Below are 27,786 nucleotides of genomic sequence, written 5' to 3'. Positions count from 1 at the left end.
ATGAATAAGAAAAGATACAAATAAAAATGTAACATTTTAATCAAAATCAGCAAACTTAAGTCCTAAGTCATTCAAACTAAAAAAGAATATATGTAACGATTAAAATGTACAAAAAAGAACCAGAAGAAATGTTTAGAAAAACTGATCATATGAAATGAAAACCTATAATAGTGACAAAAGACCAACACCAAAAGTGAAAACGATATCAGTTTTAAACACTTTACCACATTTTCTCACTTAAAATATAGCAGCAAAACAGCCACCTTTCTTTCCTCTGATATGGATTAACAAAAGGTAGTAGAGTACCTACAAATTAGTAATATCCTTCCTATTCAAATTCCAATAGCTATTCTGGTTTTAATTCCACAGGTTGCTAAAGGCACAATATCTAAATGCAATTTCTCCTGTGAAGAATTTGCAAAAGGACACAAGTCTCAACTCTTGCAGCTTTGCCCAGTTAAGGGTGAATGAACCCTCGAGTCTACTAGCTTTTATTCATAGTCTTCATTGTCTTTGCAAAGCCTTCAGTGCAACCATTGTCAATTAAGGTGTACTGTAGATTTTCAATCTGAATTTTGCCTACAAAAATGAGATTGTGTAGTTTAAAGGTGTCTATCTATGGGACACATCCCTACTAAGTAGTAGTTTCAGTGCTAGGGGCTTCTTGTCTTCACAGTCGCATTGAGTCTGAGACTACTGAAGTGTGCAAGACTTGTATTTCTTCAGCCACAGACAATAGCAGGTGTCTGCTCTACACATATTGAATTCGTCATTTGCCTTTCATTTATTTGGACATGGGGTGCTTCTCTGGCAGCTAGTGCCAGATATAGATTCAGAGGAACTGCTTGGCAGCAAGTGTCCTCTAACTCACAAGGCAGGACACTGGTTCAAAATGAGTGCCCTTTATGAACACTCAAGGACCCTTTTGGCAATAAAGGGACCACATGATTAATTTGTCATCCATATTGAGTTTGCATTTCAGACCCCTTCAGTCCCTGGCATCCAAAAATGTTATCTGAAATCTGGATGCTTATGGTAGGCAGATCTAGGTTTTTTTCAATTATCTAAGACGCTTTTCACATCCATGTTAGTTTTTAAGGATTGATGAAGGTGAGGTACTGCTTTACATACTTATACACAGCACACAGATGTACAATCAGATGCATGTTGCTAGTGGGAAGGATATACATCTATAACCATTGGTTTGCAATCTGCTTGTGTGGTACATTGACATTTGGCCACCCTCACCTTTTCAGGCAAAGATAACAAATGCATTACCTACATTCTTTTAGCGTTAGGACACCTATACTGCACAAGCTGGGACAACAACTAATTAAATCTATCAAAATTGTAATTGTTTACATTGTATATCGTCTTTATACATCTGTAATACAATTATATTTTTTGTTTGTTTTAGACCAACTACTTATATAACATAACAAGAATTTGCGTATTACCTCAATCAGTCGTTCAGGGCTATTAACCCGCTTCACTCTGCCATATACCACCATTTCTGTCATGAACAGTTCTGATCCAAAAGCTAGTTCTACCTAAATTTATAAATATCCAAAGTGGAATTTGTCTCAATATATTTTGAGGATAAGGGTGCTCAAGGGAGAGGTCATTCTAGTCGTGGTCACAGCTGACAGACTTGACAAAGAAGAAACACTGCAAATTTCCACACCAGAAATTAGATGCATTGTGTATGCACAGTATTTAGCGCTACAACAGAGACTCTGTGGTGATGACAGGAAAGTAACATTGTTCGGATATTTCGAGTCCATATCGAGATATAAAACCTTGACATTGTACAATAGTGTGACCTGGTAATGACCCCACTTTAGGCCAAGGGGTGTTTTATCAGTGCTCAAGCAAATCAAAGTACACAGAAGAATGCATTATCAGGAATAGGATGTCTCACACCAACCTCTCAAACAGACACTATCTAAACTGCCATTGAGGTACACTTCTCGGTGCAATACCAGCAATTACACTGCAATATCTGTGGGCGTGCCAACAGGTCATGTGACACCATGATTTCCACGTTGCACTTCTGCTACGTCAACCCAGAGTAAGCTTCACATACCACATGATATGGCTGACCAGTTATATTCAGAATTTCTCTGCCTCCATGCTGTTCATCTACACCATTTCCAGGTAAACCTTCATTCCTATGTATTCCTTATTGCAGCTCTTGTGGGGATGGAATCACTGTGAGGGGGTGTTGCATAAGAAACAAGTTACCTGCCAGCCAACATCTTACAGACTAATTGCTTCATTAAAAAGCAAAGGCTACTGACAATTACAAGTATACACCAGTTTGTTGGCCATATACAAATGCAAAGCGCTAATTACAAGCCTAATAAAGTCAGGGTGCTGCCCTGCTTCTAACTCAATATTTCTGTTTTCAGATGAAACCAGATGGAGGACTGCAGCAGTGGAGGACTACTGTGATGGCTGTAACAGAGAAGGACTTGCTTCTTTATGATTGTATGCCATGGACAAGAGATGCTTGGGCATCGCCATCCCAGAGCTACCCTCTTATTGCTACCAGGTAAGGCCCGATTCAAGAGTCATCGGTCGGTTGGCCAGATTTGGAGGTTGTTCTTCAAAAGTAGTTTTTTGTTGTTATACAATTATTCAGTGAATAAAAAACAAATGCTTTTTAGGACTCCTGAAGGCTTGCATTTTTAAAGCTAACCAGATTTTTATAATGTTTTTTTTATCTCGGTTCTTAAAATTGATTACACATAATATCAATAGGCATAGTCCAAGTGATTTTAGGTAAAATGTAAATGTATTTGAGCTTATATAGCGCACAGCTTCCCGCAGTGGGTTTCCCGGCGCTTGCTTAGGGAACCCGTCCTGGTATTCCCCTGTGAGATAACCCCGGCAGGGTATCCACAAGGTGAAAGCCAGGCATCCCGCCGATAGGGGCCATTGTGGAGATTAAGCAAGCTATTGCCCAGAGTCGCAGAGTGTGAACCCGTGAGTCGAGAAGGCACCGGAGCGAGAATTATCGAGTCCGTGGAATTTTTAGCCCAAGACCCGCCGAGGCAGGGAATTGAACCATGGTCCAGGGCCGATCTCAGCTTCCGGGTCTGCCGCCTCTAACCCCTGAGCCACACTTCTCCACAGTGCGCAGTTTCTACTACCTATTCCATCAAACTACATGTCCTTAGGTTAAAGCTTATTGGGAATCATTATTAGAGTGGAGAACTAACGTGAAACATTAAATGGTGAAAATATTGCAAATGCTCTTGCCTTTTTGAGATCCTATGGTTTCAAGGGAGGAGTGTCTTGTTTTGTGGGGTAGTATGCAAAACACATTTGTAAAACAATGCTTTGCTTCTAGGTACATGGAATAAAAATTACCAGTGTTCTTTCCCTCAAAATTGTACTATTGTTTCCGCTTATTGCCAATAACTTTAGCACCCTGTAAGTCCCCAGTAAATGGCCCCTGGTACCTAGGGCCTGAGGTACTAAAGACTGTTCCAAACCAAAAGAGGAAGTGTAGAGGTAATGATAGAATCACCCTCCAAAAAATCTTATATAAACAATGAGATTCTATCAACGTGTAATGGTGATATTTTTATTATTATTTTGATGTGTTGCTGTGAAGGAAACTCTCTTATACAGTGGAAAGATGAGAGCAATTATGTGCTTTTTAAAATACCCCTCACACACTAAAAAAATCCAGTAGTGTCATGCTTCATCATGGGGGTCTTCCCGTCCCTCTACGGGGCGGGGCGTGCTACGACCAGCGAGCTACGCGGGAGCACTAGGTGTTCGTGACAAAGGCTATGTGATGGTGCAAGGGTGTCAGTGAAGTGTAGGGACCTAGCTAGTGAGATGTGAAAAATTAAAAAAATTAAAAGTTCCCTGGCTAGTAGAAAAAAATAATTTATTCCATTCTCTGGCTGGGAATATTAAGAAGGGGGTTTTGTGGTAGAGCAATTAGCTGGCTACCTGGTCAACATGTTTCGTAGGCAGTCCCCTACTGCCTACTCATCAGGACCTTCTAATGGTCCCTACTAGAAAGTGCTCGGTTTTGTAAGGATTGTCAGCCTATAGTCCTACAAAACAGCAGCAAAAATCGGCTACTGGTTTGGATTATGGGGCATGAGCTGGCCCCATTAGAAACATATTATTGTCTCAATCATTAGTCAAAAATATTGACCTATTGCGGTCTTCGTTGGTCATAAGTTTCATGCCCCATGAGCCGGCATAGGAAGGATTTTCCGATCGGTATAATATACCGCCTGAAATCAATGCCTCAGTCCTACCCTTAGTGCCGCTCCGTGCACATAATTGCTCTCATCTTTCCACTGTATAAGAAAGAGTTTCCTTCACAGCAACACATCAAAATAATAATAAAAATATCACCATTACACGTACTAAAGACTGTCCCTAATGGCAGTAGCACTAATGAAAAATGTCCTAGCTATCGTAAAGGAAAATTTCAATTCTATTACGGACTCTGAGGTGAGGATTAAGCTCAACTTTCTTGCATCCAGCAGCAATTTAAAGCTTAGGAAAAACCAACAAAGCAACATTTCACATTATACTTAAGGAAACAGAACCAAGTCCACCAGCAGCCAATCAGTGCAAGTCCATGCATACACCTTCCCCTGAGGACGCTCTATCCTCCTCTTTCTTTGTGCGAAGTTTCTTTTTCAGTCCTAGTTGTTTGTATACGTCCCAGAAGATCTATTCTAGAGTATTTTAACCTCTCATAAGAACAACATCACTTCAAAGTCATTTTTTGGGGGAAACCAAGTAATACTTATACAGAACCAAATGAGCAAAGCACAGATTACTAAATGGTACTCAAAAGAAAACAGATTACTTAGTCTCAATGTAGACAGCTCGGGGGGAGTTCCCAAACTAGGGTGGGCTAATCCTCACTCCAGAGTCCTTAATAGAATTGAAACTTTCCTTTACGATAGCTAGGACATTTTTCATTCTATGTCCGCACCGGAGGCAATGATTAGGCTAGTTTAAAGCTTATCCACCAGTAGTGAAGCCAGATTTGTAACTGGCTTGAAGTAAAACCTTTTAAAGGTAGTCTGACAACCAATCCGCCATGTTCAGAATGTCTCCTAAACGAGCTCCCAACGTAAAAGCTTTAGAGGCCATTGCCCCTTGTACTGGATGAGCTCCAAATGTGGAAATATCGAACCCTGCTTCCTGCCTAGCCCAGCGGAACTAACAGGCTATAATAGCTGAGGATATTGCCCTGTGCGGCTTTGTAAGAGCACTAAAAGCTGACTTTCGCCTTGTGGGCATATATCATCCATCACAGCCTCTCAGAGCTCTTATCACATAAAGTTTTGGAACGTCTGGAAAGGAGGGATAAGACTATGCCTTTGAATTGGATTTTGTTCTCCTAGAAATATGAAAAGTAACCCCTTCTAGAGAAAATACTCTGTCAAGTCCAGCGCTCTGGCACTCTGCAGCAGGAAATCAAACCCAATAAGGTAGCCAGTTTGGCTGACATCGGTTTCCCAGACAGGTATTTATTATAGGGCCCAAACTTAAACACTTGTAAGACAATATTCTTGTCCCACATCAGGGGTGAACATGGCGGCCGGAAGCTAACGGCAGCGGCGGAGCTCCCTCGATGTGTGGCGCCTGACCCGCCGCGATAGCGGCTAGCAGCTTACAGAGTTTTTGTTTCTTTTTACCCATAATGTGTAATGACTATTGACTATCGGGAATAGTCATAACCCTCATGTATGGTGCTTTCTTTACCTTTTTTTAAACTTCTCTGGAGGATCTCGGCGAGGTTCTGTCTGGATGGTGCGCGACGCTGTGGGTGGAGCAGTTTTGGTGCCTCAGCGGTTCCGTATTGTCGGCGCGGCAGGAGAGTGGATGCAGATGTTTTGTGGTCTGCAGCCCCGGCTGTTATCCCTCCTTTGGGTCTGTTTCCCATTACGTTGAGGGCAGAGGAGAGCCGGCACTTGGTCTGGAGAACAACGCAGAGAGAGCGAAGGCAAAGAACACGGAGGCGAAGGCTCATCTGCGTGACAGTAATGTCGGTGCTGCTGGAGTATTTTTTTCACTGAGACCAAGGTACGGTTTTGAAGCCCCCTGTGCGGATCCGGTTGGGCTCGGCTGCTGCTCTGTCTCTTTCCCACCCCTCTCCCCCCCCCCCCCCCCTCTCCCTTGGTGGTCTGCGGGGGGTGTAGTGGTTCATAATCGAGGCAAAATTGCAGAGGGTGGAGTATCTTCGAAGCTACATGCCAACATAGTTGAGACTGTATACTCACGCCAAGCATCAAATTGCATGGAGAAGCGAGGGTGCAGCGCCTCTAGCAGCGATTTGAATAGCGTCAACGCAATATCATCTGAACCCGCTGTCTGCCGATACACCTTGAGAAATAGGTTCCCTAATACTATCCCAGTCCTGCCTAGACCCCAGGTAATTTCACCCCCCATCATAGAAGTGAAGGCTGCTATTAGACTGTGGAAAGGTACCCATAATGCTGAAGGAACACCTCCCGGGAAGGGAAGAGGCAGAAAAAAACAAGGAGGAGACCTACTACTAAATTAAAAATTACGCCATCATTGAAATCCTACTATAAGGTTCTCTCTACTACTACCTCAGTTTGGGAGCAAGATAAAAATACCAATATGGCTGCTACTTCTGCTGCCTCCACTGCCACCATCTTGCTGGCACCTGTTGTTGGAGAAGAAAGTTCTCAGCCTCCTTCTAGTGTTTTTATCAAAATAGGGGAGAGTTCTGCACTGCAAGATCAGCTGATAATATTTCCCCCATCAGTGGAATTATCAAATAGTTTTTCAGCACTAGATATCCAGAGCCTTGATCTGGGAAATGACCTTAGCACTGTACCAGAGAAGGGGAAAGAGGTTCTTTTATTAACTGTGTCAGAGTCTCAATTGACTGGACCTTCCGCCACCCTCTTGTCCTCAACCCCCGTCCACGCCCGGGACACTGGCTGATATTCTGTTAAGCTTGAGGGACGACATTAGCAGGAGGTTTACAATTTCAGAAGCCAATTAAGTTGCTATCCATGTATGTATGTAATTTACTGGCGCAGAAAGTGGAAGAGGTTTCACAGAGAACAGACTCTCTCGAGGCAGAGATCCCAAAGACTAAAGAGGCTCTATGTTCCTCTTCTGTCACGATGGATAAGTTGGTCCAGCAAAATCGAGAATTGAAGGACGACATCGAGGACCTTGAAAACCATTCCAGGAAATATAATTTGAAAATGTTAAATGTCCCTGAAGACCTGGAAGGGACTGATATTAAGAACTTTGTGGTCTCTCTCTTGAAGGTAACCATCTTAAGATTCCCCAGTCGTGGATTTGGACTTGATCACCAATATCCAAAGAGTCCACCGTGACCCATATAGGAGAAACCCTGGAAAAGAGCGCCCCAGGAAAATTTTGTTGAATTTTCTCACTTATACTATCAAGGAAAGAATTTTGTCTGTAGCCCTGAAAGCTGGTCATTTTAAGTGTAGCTCCTTCTCTAGTCCATTCTCATTCTCCATTTGCTCTGACGTTTCTCAAATCACTGCTACAAAGCAGTGGGAACTGTGCAAAAGGATGTCAATCCTGAATTCATTAGGGGCTAAGACCCAGTTAAGACTACCTGCATCCCTTCGGATCATGTGGAATAACCACATGCACAATTTGCGTCAATTAGATGAAGTTGACACCTTAATAGATAAGATCATAAATGAAAGTTGAGAAGGAAGCGGTGTTGTTAGCAAGGCATAATTATTAAGGGTGTGCATGGTATCTAAACTAATTCAATATTAAAGGTCCCAATAAGGAAATCATTTTGAAAAGAAGAAAAAAAAACAATAGCAGGGAAATATATAGCATAGTGAAATGCTGCTGCCGCTCGGGTGAGGTCAGCCTATTTTTTCTCTTACTTGTGTAATCATTTTTTTTTATTGCCACACACGGGCGGGGGGTTCCTGACCACGGGCAAATGCTCAGAAGAGAAGGGAGGGTTCCCCAGGGGTGTGGGGGGATGATGGGGCCACTAGGGGGGGTGTGGGGGGTGGAGGAGAGGGGAGCACTGGTGGGTTTGCAGTGGGAGAAAATATAAAAAATGTCCTCTTTCTCCATTTCTTTTTGAAGAGTAAGTTGTTCTCAGGATGTCCAACCAAGGGGAGGGAAGTAGGAAGACTCTGTAAAGAAGGACGTCCATTAGGATAAGGTTTATTTCGTGGAATGTCAATGGGATCCGATGCGCCCGAAGACAAAGGCTGATCATGAAATTTTTAGAACTATCTTCAGCCTAGGTCTGCTTCTTACAAAAGACTCTTGAGTCATCTTGAGATGGGTTGAACATTTCTGTTGCTCTGAGCAGACGGTACATAATAAGGGGGTAACGGTTTTAATCAGATCTGGTGCTAGTGGTACTATCAAGTCCACGCTAACTGATCAATCTGGTAGGTGGATCTTGGTACAGGTGGCCATAGGGGGGGGGATCGAACTTGCCCTGGTGTCTTACTCAGGCCCCAATGTTGATGACCCTATCTGCTTTCTCAAAGTACAGACCAAATTAGTAGATGTCACCACCCCGGTAATAATCGGTGGGGACTTTAATGTTCTTCTTAATCCTATCCAAGACAGGTCAAATCATAGCCGGCACGTGGCCGCACCCCGCACACGTCGGGCGATGATCTATATGATTCATGACCTTGGTTTGGTAGATGCCTGGAGGGCCAAAAAGGACGTAGAACCAGGTTTCACATTTGTTTGTAAAAAAAACATGGCCACCCCTCTAGAATAGATTATATTCTTACGGATAGACTGGGTCTGGAGAGTCTTGTGGATATTTCTACTCTACCAAGTATCTTATCTGATCACGCCCCTATAACCTTTTCATACTTGGGGAATAAGCCTAACACCCACTTCCATGTGGACACTAAAAAGGGCAATGTTATCCAACCAGGAAATAATCAGTGTTATCAAAACATCAACCGTTGAGTATTTTTCTGAAAACATAGGCTCAGCATCACTAGATTACGTCTGGGACGCATTCAAGGCCCATATTTGTGGCTTGTTACACAGCTTGATATGCTCTAAAAACAAGGAAGAGGCGTTGGAATTCCAAAAAATGGAAAGCGAGATATCCAGGTTGGAAAGAGTAAGGTTGAGCTGTCAACCTGACGACCTGACACAAGTCCTTAGGGACCTTGAGCTCCTGCGACTAGATTTCAGGAGAAAGTTAGACCCAAAAGTAAGAGCTCAATGGGCAGCCCATAATATGGAAAATTATGAATATGGGGAAAAAGCAGGAGCCACTTTAGCTTGGAAGGTTAAGACAGACCGAGTAAAGAACAACATCAATAAACTGATCATAGATGAGACTGGTGCGACCTCCTGTAATCAGAAGGATATCCATAGATGCCTTATTTCCCTGTTTTCTAAGCTGTATGTAGAGGAGACCTCTTCAAGCACCGATTTAATCCAAGAATGGCTAAAAAATAAAGCCTTACCAACATTGACAGGAGATGGTCGGGAGATGCTTGATGGCCCCATCTCAGAAGAGGAAATCAAGTTCCATATAACAAAGATTAAGAATAACAAAGCCGCAGGGACGGATGCTCTCCCGGGTTTATAAGGTCCTCGAGGATGTGATAGTCCCTAGACTATGCAAACTCTTCAATTACATCTATATCCCTGAAGGTAGGGTCCCCCAGTCATGGAAGGAAGCAACAATAGTTCTAAACTTGAAGCCTGGAAAGGATCGATTAAAGCGGATTCCTATTGACCAATCTCACTGCTAAATGCGGATTGTAAGATCTTTACCAGCATTTTGGCAGGGAGGTTGGTCAAGATAGTTCCGCAGTTGATCAATGTAGATCAAAAGGGCTTTATTCCGGAAAGGTTTATCCAGGAACAAATTTTACAGCTAATCGGTTGCATCGATCTGGCGTTGACACGGTCGGAACCCTTGGCAGTGGCTGCATATGACGCAGCCAAGGCGTTCAATCGTGTCAACTGGGCCTACCTTTGGGAGACTTTAAAAATGATGGGTTTTGGTTGTAAAGTCATAGATACCCTCATTAGATGTTACGAGGGCTCCTCTGCAGTTCTCCTCTTAAATGGTTCATTGACACCAAGTTTTAGTATACAAAGGGGAACACGACAGGGGTGTCCTATTTCACCCTAGTTGTTTGATATTTACATTGAACCTCTTGCCCCAGCCGAGACTTGATGTACAAATTACTCCTTTCCAAGTCTCAGATTTTAGCTGCAAGTTGGCCTTATACGCGGACAACCTGTTGGTCTTTACCAACAATCCTGCGGAGGTGCTCCCTTGGGTAGAAACTACCCTTAAAGAATTTGGTCTGTACTCTGGGTACTTAGTCAACTCCTCCAAGACTGAGGTAATGGGCTGGCGCATCAATAGTTGGTCTGGAAGATGCTGCTGGGAGTTTAGGTATTTGGGTATTACTATAGCACAGGATCTAGTGGATATTCCCCTGATCAATTTGAGGAAAGTGTCAAAGGGAATTGACCATCTTTTTTCCAGGTGGCAGAATCTACCCCTTAACATCTATGGCCAGGTAAATCTTGTCAAAATGGTTATTTTACCCAAATTGACGTACTTATTTAGTACTATTCCCCTAGACTTCCCCGGCAAACTCTTGGATAAAATTCAAAGCAAAATAGGCAGCTTCATCTGGGCTAATAAAAACTCTAGGTTATCCTGGATGAAGCTAAAACGAAGACTATTAAAGGGGATCCTAGCCCTTCCAGATGTGTTTTGGTATTCCCTTGCCTTCCAGTTCAAAAGTATTCTTTGTTTACTTTCTCGCCCTGTTGAAACCAACTGGGGAAGGATTCTGAGTGTCCTGGCCAACTTCGAGGGAGGGGGCATTGGATTCCTTTATAAGTTCGGGCGGTTTTTTAAGAAGGTTCGCCTAAAAGTATTAAAATCTGCACTTAATGTGTAGCATAATGTTAAGGCGAGATGGGGGATAGGATACTATTCAGACTTTGCCCCAATCTGGGATTCCCCGGGTCTCCCTTCCTGTCTAGAAGACAATTTAGCCTCCCCTATCAAGAAGGCAGGAATTTCAATCTTGTCCGATTTAATATCTTCGGACGGAATCCATCTGTGGGAGGTTTTAAGAGCTAAAATTGGTGACTCTTTCTCTCGATTTAAATATTTGCAATTATGCTCCTGATTTTCAGCAGAGAAGGAACATACAGGCGGAAACTGGGAGATCGAATATAAACTTCAGAATGTATATTCAAGAAAAAAGGAGGTTGGACTTTGGTACAGGAGTCTACTAGATGTCAAGGACGCAGAGCTTCCCCCCCTCCCATTTAGTATGGAATTCATCTGTTGTGGGCGATACATCTGTTAATCTGTACAATCTGTCCCTCCAAAATTTATATAAGTTCTTCAAACCAGCTTCTTTAAAAAAGAACCACTTTTATGTTAATAGGTTGTATTATACGCATAAGTAAATAGCATAATTTGCTCCATGTCCACCTCCCAAGTGTTCTAGATGTGGTTTGGTTGAGGCAGACTATTTGCATATATTCCTTGAATGTGCATATTTAAGAGACTTTTGGCATAATGTAGAGTGCGCCCTGGAAGGAATTTTTTAACTTAAGTTGAATCTTAACCTTGCTCAAGTTATGTTTGGTTTGGTTAATGACCTTATAAGTCAGCTTTCTATAGTCCAAATGGGCTTATTTCTTTGCCTGATCCTAATTGCGCGCAGGGTGATCTGTAAATTGTGGAAAGACTCTAGATCTCCTCTTTACGAGAACTGGCTGGGTGCGGCATTGGGTATGGCGCGATTGGACCATAGTGATAGAAACATCTGGCCACCACTAATATCTTGGGGTACAGAAATGAGGCTGGTCTAAGGTCTCAACGGTCCAATGATTACACCTAGCATATATATATATATATATATATATATTTGTGAACAAGGGCTGTTCCAGTCCGAAACGCGTCTTGCCCTTCAACCCAGCTGAAATATGCAATAAAGAATACCTGTAATTATCCTGGTGGTCCGTCTCCTGTTTGCTTCGCCGTTCCGAGTTTGGGATCGGAGGTAGCGTTTTGGAGTTTGGCGTATATGTGTATATATAGGTGAGAAGAGAGCCTAATACCCCTAAGAAGTTTGCATACTAGGGGGTGTTCACCCACTGGGTGACCTTCCACCGTATGTCCTGCCGATATTGCAGAACAAAACGTAATAATCGTCCTGTACCCCAACCTGAGCCATTGACTTCCGACTCTAATACCATATCGGGTGAGGACCCATAGATAGCATGCCCATTCCAGCCTTCCATATGCGCGATCCACCATTGGATTTCTGCTCTCGCCTCCTCTGGAAGGGGAATGAAGAGAGGGTAAGTCAGACCCTTGCACAGATGGGAAATCTTGAGGTTCTGCAGAGCACAATAATTCAAATGACCCGGAAAAATGGCCTGTATTGATGAGGAGAGAAGACCCACTGTCCTATCCAAATGGCGAAAAGAGATCGTGGATTTGGAAAGAGTGCGCCTGAGTTTGTGCTTGATCTTCAAAAGCTTCCATGGAGGAAACATTAGCATAGACCTGATTGAATACACCACATAACCCAGAAATTGTTTTTGTTGTGTCGGAGACAGCTTAGACTTTGTCCCATGGATCACAAAGCAGAGTGATTCCAGCAAGACGATTGTCACTTGCAACTGATATGTCAGACGCCAGGGACATTGATTCATGATCAGAATTACATCCATGTAGACTGTCATCCGTACCCCCAGGGAGTGTAGCTGCTCCACCATAGGCTTCATCACCTTGGTAAAGCATCGCAAAGCGTAAGACAGACCAAAAGGTAGGGATACAAACTCAAATCTGAGACCGCCACTGGAATTGGAGGAAACGCTGATGCGATGTGAAGATGGGGATCGTGAGGTAAGCATCGCAAAGGTCCCACCTACCATCCGGTCCTGAATCTGTAAGAGATCCCTGAGGGGATGCACCCCCTCCATTTTGAAGTAACGATACACCACCGACTTGTTGAATCCCTGTAGGTTTATGACCTGTCGATAACCCCCATCCCTTTTCTCCACCAAGAATAGGTTGATGACAAAACCCTGGGATGAAGGGAGGAATGTACGATAGCCCCTTTCTCGAACAGACTGGAGATTTCCTCATCCACCAAGCTGATCTCCGGGGAAGTATAGGGGTTTGGGGTGGGATAGCTGAATTAAAGATTTGTAGAATTCTATTAGGACCAGACTAATAGTCTGACGCACCCAAGCATCCGACGTCTGGGTCTCCCAGCTTGTGGGAAAAGAGCTAGTCTGCCCTCTATTTTGACTTCCTCCTGATGTCTTACACTCACCTTGTGCATTAAAGGATCAGTTGCCCCTTCCTCTGGTGCTTCCCTGATGAGGATACGATCTTGTTGAATAGAAGATTCCACTTGGCTGGGTCCTGTCACTGTCCTCAATTGGGACTCCCCTCCTTTGTAGGAGGCCTGGTGGTCAGTGAGGCTAGTCGATCACCCCCAGCCGCGACTGGCTCCGGCGAAAACACGAGGCGTATACATCTTTCTGGTTTATCTAAGGAATTGAAAGTATTCATAAACTTCCCTAATTCCTTTACGAAGGGATCGCCAAAGAGGTTACCCTCCTCAGTGGGGTCTGCATCTGAGGTTGAGTTCATCTAGGTTATGGCCAATCTTTATTAGTAAGGACTAAGCCTCTCGGTCGTATAGAGCAATTTGCATTCACTAGGAAAACGATGGCTCTATGCGCCCAGCTGGACAACATTTCAGGGAATATCAAGGATGCAGAAGCCTTGGCGTCCTCTGCCATATCCAGAATCTTGGCTAACGGCCCGTAATATCCAAGAATTTATCTTGCCACGATTAATGCCCTTTTTCGGGTCTTTTACAAATGTGGCCAAAAACGTGGCCATCTTCGCTTCCACCTCTGGCGTGAGCGCCACTTCCCCTCCAATGATCTGGGGCACTCTGGTCCTAACCTCCTTATGGAGGGGTTGCCGCAATTGGACCACTATATAGGACGCCACGTTTGGGGCCGGGGTCCATTCTGCTGATCTAGGGTGCAGAAGATCATCTGGGTTCAGTATATCTGAGGTCTGATCTTGGGCATCCCCCTCGGGGGTGGTTGCATCTGCAGCCAGAGCGGCTCCAGTAGGCCGCCAAGGTCTACTAGGTTCCCCATCCCTGTCTGATGTCAGGGGCGACTGCCACATTGTCTGGCTTCCCTGGGAAGTCAGGTGGACTGGAGGGACCTCCTGGATTAGAAGAGGGCTGAGAGTCTATGAAAGCCTTTTTGAGGTGGGCAAAAGCGTTCATATCTACCCCTAACTGCTCCTCACGCATGCGCTTGGACTCTGAGGAGGCTGTGGAAGGCTGCCCAGGAGGTAATTGGGCCAGAGGCTCTGACAGGTCTTCCCTATTCTCGAGGGGTCGTTGGCACTGGGCTTGTAATTGCTCTGTTTGCCTCTCGAGAGGCACCACCACTTGAGACACTGCCTTAAAGATGGACACCTCCATCACCTGGCAGAAATGATCATCAATAGGGAGGTAAGGAACCTCCTCCTCCTCCTCCTCCTCATAGTGATATTCATATTCCTCCATACTTGAATCAGGCTGATTACCAGATTTAGACTTAAAGGCTGTTAAGTCAGGGAAGTTCCCTGTAGAGCTACAATTTACACCACTAAGATTTAATGGAAAGGCCTAAGTAAATAAAAAGGCCTGTGACCAGTCCTCCCCTTTATTTAACGTGGGGAAATAACTGCCTGGACAAGTCCTTAAATTATGCACAGCATATCTTACCCGTTAATACCAGTGTTTTGCTCCAGGCAGCGGCTGGGGATTTCACAAAGCAAGGAACACATAACTACCTTACCCGGCCGGAGCTCGCAATCGTTTGTGCCTCACCAAGACTCTGCAAACTGTGAATGACACGTTGGCCGCGCAGGGGTGGAGACGTGCTGCGCCCCTTTGGATTTCCAAAACACAGCTCTCCTAGCAGTCAGAAGACCCTACTGCACCCAGATTCTGACACCGGCTAAGAGCGGCCGCGAAGGAGTGAAGTACATTCCCTCGGCTGCGCTAAAAAGAAAAGGCAACAAATTAATGACAAGCATTAGAAATGCAATAGGTCTCGCAGCATTAGAGTTAGTGCTTTTAGAATTGTTAATAGGTTTTTTGTTGTAAATCTTTTGCATTTTATTTTTTTGTAGGCAATGCAAAAGAATTACAAATCAAAAAAGCAATAAGCAAATGTAAAAGCTTTAACTAAAAATCCTGCGAGACCTATTGCACTGTGTGAGGGTGAGGGGTTGAGGGTGAGTGAGGGTGGGGGTGAGTGAGGAGTTGAGTTTGAGTGAGGTGTTGAGGGTGAGTGAGGTGTTGAGGGTGAGTGTGAGTGAGAGTGAGTGAGGGTGAGGGTGAGAGTGTTATTGTGAGTTAGGGTGAGGGGTTGAGGGTGGATGAGGGTGAGGGTGAGGTGTTGAGGATGAGTGAGGGTGAGTGTGGGGTCGAGGGTGAGTGAGGGTGAGTGAGGGTGAGTGAGTGTGAGTTATTGTGAGTGAGGATGAGTGAGGGTGAGTGAGGGTGAGGGTGAGTCAGAGTGAGTGAGGGTGAGGTGTTGTGGGTGAGGTGTTGTGGGTGAGGTGTTGAGGGTTAGGTGTTGAGGGTGAGGTGTTGAGGGTGAGGTGTTGAGGGTGAGGTGTTGAGGGTGAGGTGTTGAGGGTGAGGTGTTGAGGGTGAGGTGTTGAGGGTGAGGTGTTGAGGGTGAGGTGTTGAGGGTGAGGTGTTGAGGGTGAGGTGTTGAGGGTGAGGTGTTGAGGGTGAGGTGTTGAGGGTGAGGTGTTGAGGGTGAGGTGTTGAGGGTGAGGTGTTGAGGGTGAGGTGTTGAGGGTGAGGTGTTGAGGGTGAGGTGTTGAGGGTGAGGTGTTGAGGGTGAGGTGTTGAGGGTGAGGTGTTGAGTGTTATTGAGGGTGAGTGAGTGAGGGTGAGGTGTTGAGGGTGAGTGAGTGAGGGTGAGGTGTTGAGGGTGAGTGAGTGAGGGTGAGGTGTTGAGGGTGAGTGAGTGAGGGTGAGGTGTTGAGAGTGAGTGAGGTTGAGGTGTTGAGGGTGAGTGTTTGAGGGTGAGGGCGAGTGATGTTGAGGGGGTGAGGTGTTGAGGGGGTGAGGGTGAGGTCTTGAGGGTGTGTCATTGAGCGTGAGGCTGAGGTGTAGAGTGTGAGTGAGAGTAAGAGTGAGGGTGATTGAGTGTTTTAGTGTTAGTGAGGGTGAGGTATTGAGGGTGAGTGAGGGGAAGGGTGATTGTGGGATTGAGAGTTAGTGAGGGTGAGGTGTTGAGTGTTAGTGATGGTGAGGTGTTGAGGGTGAGTGAGGGTGAGTGAGGGGGAGGGGGAGGCGTTGAGGATGAGTGAGGTGTTTAGGGTGAAGTGTTGAGGGTGTGGGTGAGGAATTGAGGGTGAGGGAGGGTGAGTATGGGTGAATGTTTGAGGGTGAGTGATTGAGGGTGAGGTGTTGAGGCTGATGTTTTGTGGGTGAGTGAGGGTGAGATGTTGATGGTGATTGAAGGTGAGGTGTTGGGTGAGGCGTTGAGGGTGAGTGAAGTTGAGGGTTGTTGAGTGAGGATGAGTGAGAGTGAGGGTGAGTGAGTAGTTGCGGGTGAGGTGTTGAGGGTGAGTGAGTGAGGGTGAGATGTTAAGGGTGAGTGAGTGTGTGGTGTTGAGGCTGAGTGAGGATGAGTGAGAGTGAGGGTGAGTGAGCATTTGAGGGTGAGGCGTTGAGTGTGAGGCGTTGCGGTTGAGTGAAGGTGAGAGTGATTGAGTGTGAGTGAGTGTCAGTGAGGGTGAGGTGTTGAGTGTGAGTGAGGATGAGTGTGAGTGATGGTGAGTCAGGTGTTGAGGGTGAGTCAGGTGTTGAGGGTGAGTGAGGTGTTGAGGGTGAGTGAGGAGTTGAGGGTGATTGATGTTCAGGGTAACTGAGGGTGAGGGTGGATGAGGTGTTGAGGGTGAGGTGTTGAGTGTGAGTGAGGGGTTGAGGGTGACTGAGGGTGAGTGAGGGTGTGCAGTTGGTTGAATAAGTAAGAGAGCCTGGTAGTAATGCAGGTTATGGCTTCCGGTAAGCTGGAAGCTTTGAGTAACTCTGCGGGTCCCTCTTTGGTATTTCGCTTCCACATTGGTCCTAGGCAGGCACATGTTGGAGGGAGAGAGGTGGGAGTGGCCAGCCTTGTTGACGTTTGGTGTCCAGGTCTGCGTTCAAGTGAAGAGAGTTTATCTGCGCTCCAAATCAGCCACATTCAGCACCAAGCAACAGCGCGCGCCGCCTCCGACGACAACACTCAACACGTCTCTGAACAATAAAAGCAACAACCATCCTGTGCAGGAAGAGGTTTCCAGGGCAGACCGGCTGCGCCCGAGCACGGCCAGCGCCGACATGTTATCTACGGCTGCTCCCAATGTGGTTCCAATCAGGGCTTGAATGAATCACGCCAGTGTGGGAAACCGGACCCGGGGGCTGTTTCTTTCATTCACAGGGAGTCCGGCCCTGCTGCCGCCTGGACAAAGACACCCCGCCCACCAGACCCCCGGAGCAGGACCACTGGGCGGCAGGGAGGGAGCCAGGAGCAGCACGAGGGAGCGTCTGCAGTAAGGGAAGGAATGGGACGCCCTTTGTGTTCACTGGGGGCTGAAAAGCATTAGACAGCTCCCCCCCCCGGAACATAACCGGGGAGCGGTGTAAGCAACAATCACAGGCAAAGTGTGGTTATGGAAAAAAATGCATGTTTATTATACACAAATCCCAGGATGGGAGGGGGGGGGTGGATTTCAGTGAACACAAATACACGTGAAATTGTGCCGTCTATGGGCTCATACATAATTGAGGCTCAAGTATAAAAAGAATTCCATAGCGCGTCGCCCCTCTGTTACAGTTCTGTCTCTAGCGCCATGAGGCAACTGAGGCATCTTGCTCCGCTAGATATGACTGAACTAATTCAATAACCTTGACGAGTTCGTCTCACATGCGGCGATAGTTTTAATATAGAGGTAAAGAAGACTATTGCAGAGCATGCGATTCGATGTGTCCTCGAGGGAATGAAGCGCTAAACACTGATGCAAAGCAGACCTACGAAAATGACGGCGTGACATGCGATTCGATGTGTCCTCGAGGGAATGAAGCGCTAAACACTGATGCAAAGCAGACCTACGAAAATGACGGCGTGACTTTACGACAACTGACAGGATAAAAACAAGAAAGGGTGGAGGGGGCAGGGGAGGAGGGGTCCGGGGAGGAGGGAAGGGCCAGAGGGACTTGATGGGAGTGTGAATCACGCCAGTGTGGGAAACAGGACCCGGGGGCTGTTTCTTTAATTCACAGGGAGTCCGGCCCTGCTGCCGCCTGGACAAAGACACCCCGCCCACCAGACCCCCGGAGCAGGACCACTGGGCGGCAGGGAGGGAGCCAGGAGCAGCACGAGGGAGCGTCTGCAGTAAGGGAAGGAATGGGACGCCCTTTGTGTTCACTGGGGGCTGAAAAGCATTAGACAGCTCCCCCCCCCCGGAACATAACCGGGGAGCGGTGTAAGCAACAATCACAGGCAAAGTGTGGTTATGGAAAAAAATGCATGTTTATTATACACAAATCCCAGTATGGGAGGGGGGGGGGGGTTGATTTCAGTGAACACAAATACACGTGAAATTGTGCCGTCTATGGGCTCATACATAATTGAGGCTCAAGTATAAAAAGAATTCCATAGCGCGTCGCCCCTCTGTTACAGTTCTGTCTCTAGCGCCATGAGGCAACTGAGGCATCTTGCTCCGCTAGATATGACTGAACTAATTCAATAACCTTGACGAGTTCGTCTCACATGCGGCGATAGTTTTAATATAGAGGTAAAGAAGACTATTGCAGAGCATGCGATTCGATGTGTCCTCGAGGGAATGAAGCGCTAAACACTGATGCAAAGCAGACCTACGAAAATGACGGCGTGACTTTACGACAACTGACAGGATAAAAACAAGAAAGGGTGGAGGGGGCAGGGGAGGAGGGGTCCGGGGAGGAGGGAAGGGCCAGAGGGACTTGATGGGAGTCTCAGAAGTGGTTTGATACCTTGAATTACCAAGTTTGGTAGTCCCATTCAGAAGTTACCACAGCTGAGGTGTTCAGCGTGTAACTCTGTACTCGCTTATGGGGCTAAAAATCTCCCAGTAAAAACGACAATTGCAGACTTTTAATGCTAGAATATGTTAAACATGTTCGACTATACTAATATGCTGCACCCTGACATAAGACTCTATAGGCTTAATACATAAGACTGCTGTGGGGGTGAGTTACACACATTAGAAGGGGAGTTTGGTCTTTGCCATTGCTTAGAATAACAAGGTCGAGTTAGCAGTTTAAAACACCCCTTCCAGTATGCAGTGGCAGACTGGGAGTCACGTTTTACCTTATCCCACTCAGGGTGGTACAACAAGAGCTGCAGCCCCCGAGGGTACACTTTAACTTACAGGCCCTAGGTACTTCCTGGTACCATATAATAGGAACATACAAGGAAATTTGGCTTTTCCAATTTTGTTTAAGCCAATCAACCATACACTATTTTAAGGGTCAGACCATATGCACTAAATCTTGATTAAAGCATTTCAGGCCCAGTAGAAAAAATGGGGGAAATAGTGGGGGTGAAACCTGCAAAAGCCTGATTCCTCACAAAGCAAAACTGAAATGATGGTAATTAGGTTTTGAAAATGTTGACTGGTGGTATTTGTGTTGGACATTTGAGGTATATAAGTCAGTTATGTTGCAGTTTCTATGTAGCATACGTTCAATTACTTGGCTTCTTATGTATCTCACATAGGCTTGTAAACCACTAGTGTTGCATTGTGGTCTCTTTTGAGTGACGTTAATCGTGGCTGGGTAAATTATAGAGTTGTACAACAGTAAATTAAGGCATACAGGGGGGCGGAACTTTCTCGGGAACGCAATGGCCACCTAGACCCGGAGCTCCGCCGAATTCATGCACATATCCGATTAATTATCATGCCGCTGAGGTGCATGTGCGATAGAAAATAGCCGCAGGACTGCCGGAGATATTTTGGTGACCCTGGGGAGTGCTGGTCCCGCGGTAAAGTGCTAAATTGCAGCGGGAGGAGACGGACTAGGCCGCGAATCCCCGGCCCACTGTTGTTCAAGGGGCTGGGCGGCGTGACGCGATGTGCGGTGGCTGGGGAGGCCCTGTCCCGGTATGTGTGAGGTGGCGGAGGCTTGGCGCTGGCGTTCGCTGCTTCCGTTCGGCCAGAGACGGGAGGATATTGTGACCAAGGCGGCTGGAGAGCGGGGACGCAGCGTGAAGCCTAGGTGGTGGCCTGCACCCCGTGAAGAGATATCGTGTGTGACCCGGGAGCGGTGGTGAAGACATAGGAGCCTAAGGAGGCGAGCGCTGTCCTGGTCTGATCCTGTATTGCTCACAGTCCAGCCCCAGGCTTTGAGGAGAGATTGCTGTGTATATCTTGCATGGCCTCAACTGTTCATAGACGTGCCCTGGATATTTAAGAGACCACACTCGATAACCATTGACAAGTGCAGGGAAGGAAGTGCCGGGAGCGCTTGTGGTCAAGTGTACCCCTCCGGTCTGCTGTCGCTGGCGCACTCTGTGCCTACACTCGCTTGGCTGGCGGTGGACCTACCCCTAGACAGTGAGGCATTGTTGGTTCCTTATTTGACTGGCCCCTTTGAAAATCGGAGTCCTTAAGTAGTGGCAATGGAGGACGGAGCAGTGTCTGGTGATGTGAGCACCTGCGTAGTGATATGGGCTTATTGACGCAGCCTTGTTCCGTTTCTGTTGCGGGCGCATGAAGAGGTGGACCCCGCAACTAAGTGTGGCGACGGCCCTGTAGCGTGACGGAGCCAGGCTGGAGTTTCACAGACCGGCGGAGGCAGTATAGCCGGGGTGGCTGGGTCTATTAACGGTCCGTTCCTCTTTCAAAGAACTTGCTGGCTGGACACTTGCCTCAACTCTGCTGGTCTTGCGTCACGGGTCTCCAGAGACTCTCCATTACCCCAGACATGGGCAAGGAAGACAACTGACAGGATAAAAACAAGAAAGGGTGGAGGGGGCAGGGGAGGAGGGGTCCGGGGAGGAGGGAAGGGCCAGAGGGACTTGATGGGAGTGGTGGGGAGGAGGGGGAGGGTATAGAGAGAGAGAGGAGGAGAGACAGGACAGGGGGAAGCAGCAGAGACACGGCGGGTAAAATAAACAAACAAGCCTTAGGGAAGAGAGGGGAGGGGGGAGGAGAAATGCGACACGGCGGGAAGGGGAGGGGGCGGAACGGGGGCGGAGAGGGGAGAGAGAGAGTAGGCAAGGGTAAACAAACACGGACGTGCACGCGCCCGTGACTTTTAAGGTCAATGCGCATGCGCATAAGCTTAATGCGCATGCGCATTGACCTTAAAAGTCACGGGCACTGCAAGGAATCGCCACGGTTCCTTGCAGTTAGATAAAGAGTTGATGAGCCCCTATAGTCTCGCTTGCTCGATGCGCATGCGCATCGACAGGCGAGACCTAACAAAAACGTAGTGCATTAGCAAGTCAAAGCTCACCATAATACGCGAATAAAGTGGTTCATGCAAGCCTGAAAACACCAATTAAACGTGCCATAAATAGGAAGGCATAAAATACTTCTCAATGCTGCTGGAGCAACGAAGAAAGAGGAGGATCGACTGTCCTCTGGAAATGGTGTATGAATGGGCCTACCCTGATTGGCTGCTGTTGAACTTTGTTCTGTTTCCTGAAGCATCATGAGAAATGTCGTTTTGCTGGCTTTTCCTAAGCTTCTAATAGCTGCTGGATGCAATAAATGGAGAAAGTTGAGACTAATCCTCACCTCTGGTCCTGACATAGTATTGTGCCACCCTAAGGTATCCCTCACCAAGCACAACATTGAATTTTCTTGTCGGGCTGTGTCTTTATGGAATGGCACCGATGTCAGCCAGGATGCGATGGGGAAATGTACACCTACTTAGAAGGAAACATTCTTGCGTTATACATGGGTAGATAGCACCGTAAGTCCCTAAACTGTCATTAACTAATTTCTGCTTCCTTATGTTTCAGGGGAAATGGCACCATCAATGTAGGCTAGAATATTGATTGCAGGATCACAGGATTCCATGCAGACATGCAGGGGGGGGGGGCATTGATTTGTACTGGCAATGTGGAGACCGGCTGTATGCCCAGTTAGCACCTGAATGGGGAGGGATTTGTTCCAGTGTGTCTTTGCACATTTCAGTCTTGGTAATTCCTGGAATAAAGATATCCGCTTTGCATAAGCACCCCATAGCTGTCCCACTACCTTACTACACGACTACTGAAGGAAGAGACCAGCAGAATATTATGGCACAAGAACCTGGACTAAAGTTCCCCAGGAGTATAGTCTACTAATAATGCTGAACTGTTCTTAGGGACCATCTTACCATTTGTTCAAGCTAAAGCAACAGCTCAGTCGCTCCAGATTACAAGGTGGAAGGTCCTCAAAGTCATCAACACTACCAATGATAGCTTGAAATGCCCCATATATTAGTAAATATGGCACATTCCTGCTCTCTCCCTTTCTCGCAGTGCAGCAAGTTGTGTTGCTGTGTTGCGTGAAAGGTTTGTAAATATGTCCCTAGGTATTCACATGCTGAATCAATATAAAGTCAGCAAGGCTTTTTTATTGTATCCTTTTGTATGGCTGATTTTTATGGACTCCTGAGATCATTCATAATGTTTATATTTTAGATCAGTCTAGACCAGTATCTCTTACCATTATGCTGCTGTCTGTATGTGTTTTTTCATGCATTAGTCTGCCATGGTGATAGGATTCCATTGAAAGGCATTGCTCCAAGGAGCAGCTGTCAGGGAATGTCTATTCAGTGCTGAAGTCACTGCGAAAAGAAGGCTTTTTCTGCTAAAAACTGTTTGGGAATACCCAAAATGCAAATCTTCGATTTTCGCACAGTGCATGAACAGATCAAGTTCATTTCTTTCTGTCCCTATGAGACTACCAGAAGTCCTCAGTTTAAGGTTGAATCAGTCAAATCATGACAATATGTGCTTTACTGAGAGCACACAGTAATTCACTTGAATTGCTACATGGGGTAAGGCTCTGCACAAAAATATAACGCATGGTGTCTGACGGAAGATCATGCTGTAAGTTTTTCCATAGTCGTGAAGGGGTTCTATGTCAGAGTGCAAGCAAGACCTGGAAGAAAATCTCTTTATTAACTAGATGGCTTGGGTTGGGCTATCTGTAGGAAAGCTTTCTAGAACAAATATCTTAGGATGTACAAGAGAGAGATAGGAAACATGATACATTAAAATCTTGTCTGTTTTTCGACCTAGGGTGAGCAGCTTGTGAGACCTATTTGTTTCACTGCACCATGCCTTTGCTTGCAGGACCAAAAGTAATTTCTCGTCATTGCAAAGCTTACAGCAGACAACACACACCTAAAGCAAGCCAGGCTGATTATTTGGCTTTGTCAATGCTAGTTAAGTGGCGGACCATTCTTACCACGAGCACAAGAAAATAAAGCATCTCAAAAGATTTTTTCAATCGATTAGTACGATGAAAACTGACAATTTGGGCTGCAATATAAAACTATAGGTTGCCATTTAGAAGTTCATTTTGAAGCCTTAGAAAAAGGTCTATGGTGTGTTTTTAACTAGCAAAAACGTATTAACTGATCTAATCTCAAAACTTGCTTCGTATCACAACCAGAATTCCGGGCGAACGCAGCAATAATAACATTCACACATCATTGTATAGTGAAATTTGAAACCCAATGAAGAATGATAAAAGATTGCAATATGTTTTTTCACTTTTTAATTGGAAGTTATAAATTATTTGTAAAGTTGCTATTTTAACTATTCATTTTTCCAGTAGCCGGAAACCGTAAGCACTTTTATGCTGATTGTCTTGGAGTACTTTCCTTAAATACTTCTAATCGCTGAATTGCCCAGTTTTCTTCCCTGGATGTATTTGTTAGATAAGAGAATAATTCTCAATGTCTGGACGGCTATATATTTCTATTTGAATATAGTTCATGCCTATAGAAATTCAAGCCAACTTTAATGTAGCTTTTTGTTCAGGCTATTCTAACCCCTTTACCACCAAGATGTCTTCGCAATGTTTGGTTAGTCTATTTTTGAACAGGCAAAATACCTTATCTAAGATGGGTTTGGGGTTAGTTTCACAAAAGCAAATGCAACTAATACAAATTTACTTGGGAACATTCACATGGTTCATTCAGGCTACCACACGTTTAATAAATTTACAAAACACAGCTGGATTGGAAAGTAATGGCAATTTTGCAGACAAGTCGTTCATTTGCTTTGAATGAGACCAATGTTCTCAGAACCTGCACAGATCTTCATCTGTTTGACAAGCTGCCTCTTACCCGCCCAGTTTGTTACAGTGTTAGTTATGATTGTTGTGAATTAGAACTGAAGAGAATTTCTGAATTTGCAGAAGATACTAGTGGAAATAGGGAGGAAAGGTGGTGGAATGTTTGCAACAGATGAAAATGTTTTGTACTTCACTACTGTATTTTTATATGTCTAACAAGTGTTTGACTGTCTTCATACTGAGGATTCCCTATGGGGATCAAAAACTGGTTACATGAATGGCACCCCAAGACTCTGGTATCCAGTAGCTTTAATTTTTGCAAACACAAAAAGATTTTCACGAAGTCATTCAATCATGGAATCAAATTATAACACAAAAATATTCTTGGAGTATTTCTAGATTTTCCCTCATGATTTCAGTCCAAGTCTTCATTTGATTTTCTAGGTTGGTTCACTCTGGTTCTGGACGTGGCTCACCCTCTATTGGATCAGAGCTTAGCTTTGCCACACGGACAGGCACTCGCCAGGGCATCGAGATGCACATTTACAGAGTGGAGACACATCGGGATCTCTCCTGCTGGACCCGAATTCTTGTGCAGGGCTGCCATGCTGCTGCAGAACTCATCCGTGAAATCTCTTTAGGTAAGCAACCAGGTGTTGCATTGAGTCATGTGTTTGCCAAGTCTATGATATTTGTGAGTAGGGAGGTTTGCCATTATTTTAACCCTAGATACCCTAATCCTTTAAACAGGCATTTAGAAAATGCTGTTTTAAGAGCTATCCTCGACAGCCTATCTCTGGTTAACTAATAATCCATTGAAATCTACTATTTGGCTGTTTTCTGCACACACCACACCGGACTACCAGACTAAGTGGAGCCGTTGACATTGTAGCATTTGTAATAGAAAGAGATTGCCTGCGTTCCTCATGAAAAAAATTGATATATTGACATTCAGAGAAGCATTTGCTTCTGCCACTGACCCCTTACATCAACTCCCACCTTATAAAGCTTCAACATACTATTAAATAGAATGGATGGAGGGGGCACAGCTGGCAAGTGCTCTTGGAATAAGTGATTTCGTATGAAGGGTCTTTTCTTTACAAGGTGTGAGTGCAAACTAAAGTAATGAACAAACAAAAGGACTGGAGGAAATCGCATTTGAAGTATACACATTACAACTCGCTAAAGCAGAACTTTGGAGCTCACCAAAGACATCTATTCTAGCTTGTATGTTTTAGAAGGCTTCGTGGTATTCTCTGCAGTGAGTGATCGATCTGATTTGTATGAGGGGTATTGAAGTGAGGCCGTTCCTTACTAGCCACTCCCCATGCTTTAACCGCATCGCTGCTGCGGTGATTTTTCCCCTGTGCGGCATTTTTTAAAATACCGCGTTACATGACGAGCTCAGCTCGTCATCAGCACACGCCACCCGTGGCTGATGACGAGCTGAGCTCGTCATCAGCATCAAAGGGGTTAAAAGATGAACTGTTGAGGGGTGGCATAATTGCTTAATTCTTGTAGGCACCCTTTTCTGAATTTTATGCCCAGTGCAGACTCCTATCCATCCTATCCCATCCCACCTGAGTTTTCTTTTTTATACCATTTTCTCGTTTTGACGAAGATGCACACCTTTAAAAAGCTTTCAGTTCTGCCTATACAATGTACACATGTCTTAAGTATATTCATGAACTCAGTTGCACTTTCCCATATCTAATTCGATTGACAAAGACTTGAATGTTTGTAATTACCTTCAATTCCCCCTGACAGAGGTTTAAGTCTACAAGTGATAATACTTTCATGGATGCTTTGATTTTGCAATAGACAGCAAGACTCTATGGAGGGTAATGATACCAAAGAATTTTGCGTACAATTCTTGTGAATGTTTTACTATTTTGGAGGCCTTCATGCAAAGTTTATAATGGAGGAGTCAAGGCACAATGCTTCTAGGTTCTCTAGTAGTCTTTTATGAAGTGGACCGTTCAATCAACAAGGTAATCTCTCTCAAATAAGAGTACCTGGATCAGCTCTGTACTACGTGGCAGCTGGTTTTGCTCAACACATAGGCCATTGACATTCTGTTACAAACCCTAGCCATGAATCTACGTGGTACCATGAGGATTTTCCCCTGGCTGTATATTATCTACCCAATCCACCTCCTCAATATCTTAAGTCTTTGGGTTCCTTTGGCTGCTTAGATTGTCTTCACCCTAGGTAAAGGCTTTATCATTTTTCTTTTGCCTCTAGCAATTGCCTGCAGGCCAGTGACAAATGGATGTTTCTAGACAGCCTTCAGTTATATCTCTTTAGGATTCAAGCCCTGTTATCGGTCTCTCCTTATGAAGGAAAGCCACATAAACTCTGGCTTTATTAAATCTCGTCTGATTCTGGTTCTTTAGGTTAAAATGAAGATCCTCGCTAGAAAAGGAGGGCACCTTTCGAACAAAAGCAAGATGTCCATCAGAATTTTCCCTTGTCGAGATCCGGCAATAATTTTCATGTATAATCTGATTTAATATCAACAGTCTCTAGACCTTCCATCAACTGTTGTACCCTCTGCAAAGATTATAGAAAGAAGCTGTGTTTTTGCTAATGCCTTTCAGATATAATGATTACATGACAACTGTGTTTCAGTTACTACACTAGCCCCTTGTGAGAGGAGAACTGATATTGTAACAGATTAACAAGAGAGGCTAATCCATTAATGCAAATGCATCTTGGAACATGCGTCCACCGAAAATCAGTTAAGAATGCTGCATTGGTGGAGCCCCTGGCGAGCCTGATTCGGTCGGAAGACCACATCCAGGGATGGGAGTAGCCCAACTCGGAAACAGACAAAATTGCCCTGTACGCAGACGACGTTTTAATTTTCCTTGCGGATCCGGCTTTATCTGGCCCTCATTTTCTCTGGGTACTACATACCTTTGGGCAGGCCTCCAGCCTTCATCTTAACCCCGATAAGTCAGTCCTGGTCCTCGGATTGCTATGGCTGGCAAACCACAATACCCCACAGGCGACAATCATTCAAATACTTGGTCGCCCTGCTCCCTGACATTGCCTGGTCCTTCAACATAACTCCGCTGGTGTAAAAAGCGAAAGGAGACCTCAGCAAATGGCAGACTCTCCCCCTAAAGCCCCTGGGGTGGGTCCTCCTGTTTAAAATGATGATTCTCCCCAGATTCCTCTATGTCCTTCAAAACACCCCCTTCTGTTTTCCACAGGCTTGGTTTCGGGAACTCGATAACACAGCCACCAAATTCCTCTGGGCGGGTCGGAGACCTAGCTTAGCTCAAACCCTTCGGGGGCATGGGGATGATGACAAACTTATACTTGTATTACTTGGCGACCCACCTCCTCACATCGCATGATTGATTCAACGGGGAATGGTCTGAGCCGGCTTATAG

At 45.4% G+C, this 27,786-nt stretch overlaps 1 protein-coding gene across 1 annotated transcript in view; it reads left to right on the top strand.

Annotated features, from left to right (window-relative positions):
* The window catches only part of SNTB2 (syntrophin beta 2), a 285,109-nt gene that overhangs the window by 199,906 nt on the left and 57,417 nt on the right, over positions 1-27,786 (top strand). Inside the window, exons 4-5 of the mRNA XM_086945768.1 lie at positions 2,412-2,554; positions 24,830-25,026. Coding sequence (XP_086801894.1) covers positions 2,412-2,554; positions 24,830-25,026 — 340 coding nt within the window. The remainder of the gene's footprint in view (positions 1-2,411; positions 2,555-24,829; positions 25,027-27,786) is intronic.

This window comes from Lissotriton vulgaris, chromosome 12 (assembly GCF_964263255.1).
Source record: "Lissotriton vulgaris chromosome 12, aLisVul1.2, whole genome shotgun sequence".
In the NCBI taxonomy this organism is placed as follows: Eukaryota; Metazoa; Chordata; class Amphibia; order Caudata; family Salamandridae; genus Lissotriton; species Lissotriton vulgaris.
Note: the sequence above shows the minus strand (reverse complement) of the source record. Positions and strands in the feature narration are given on the sequence as shown.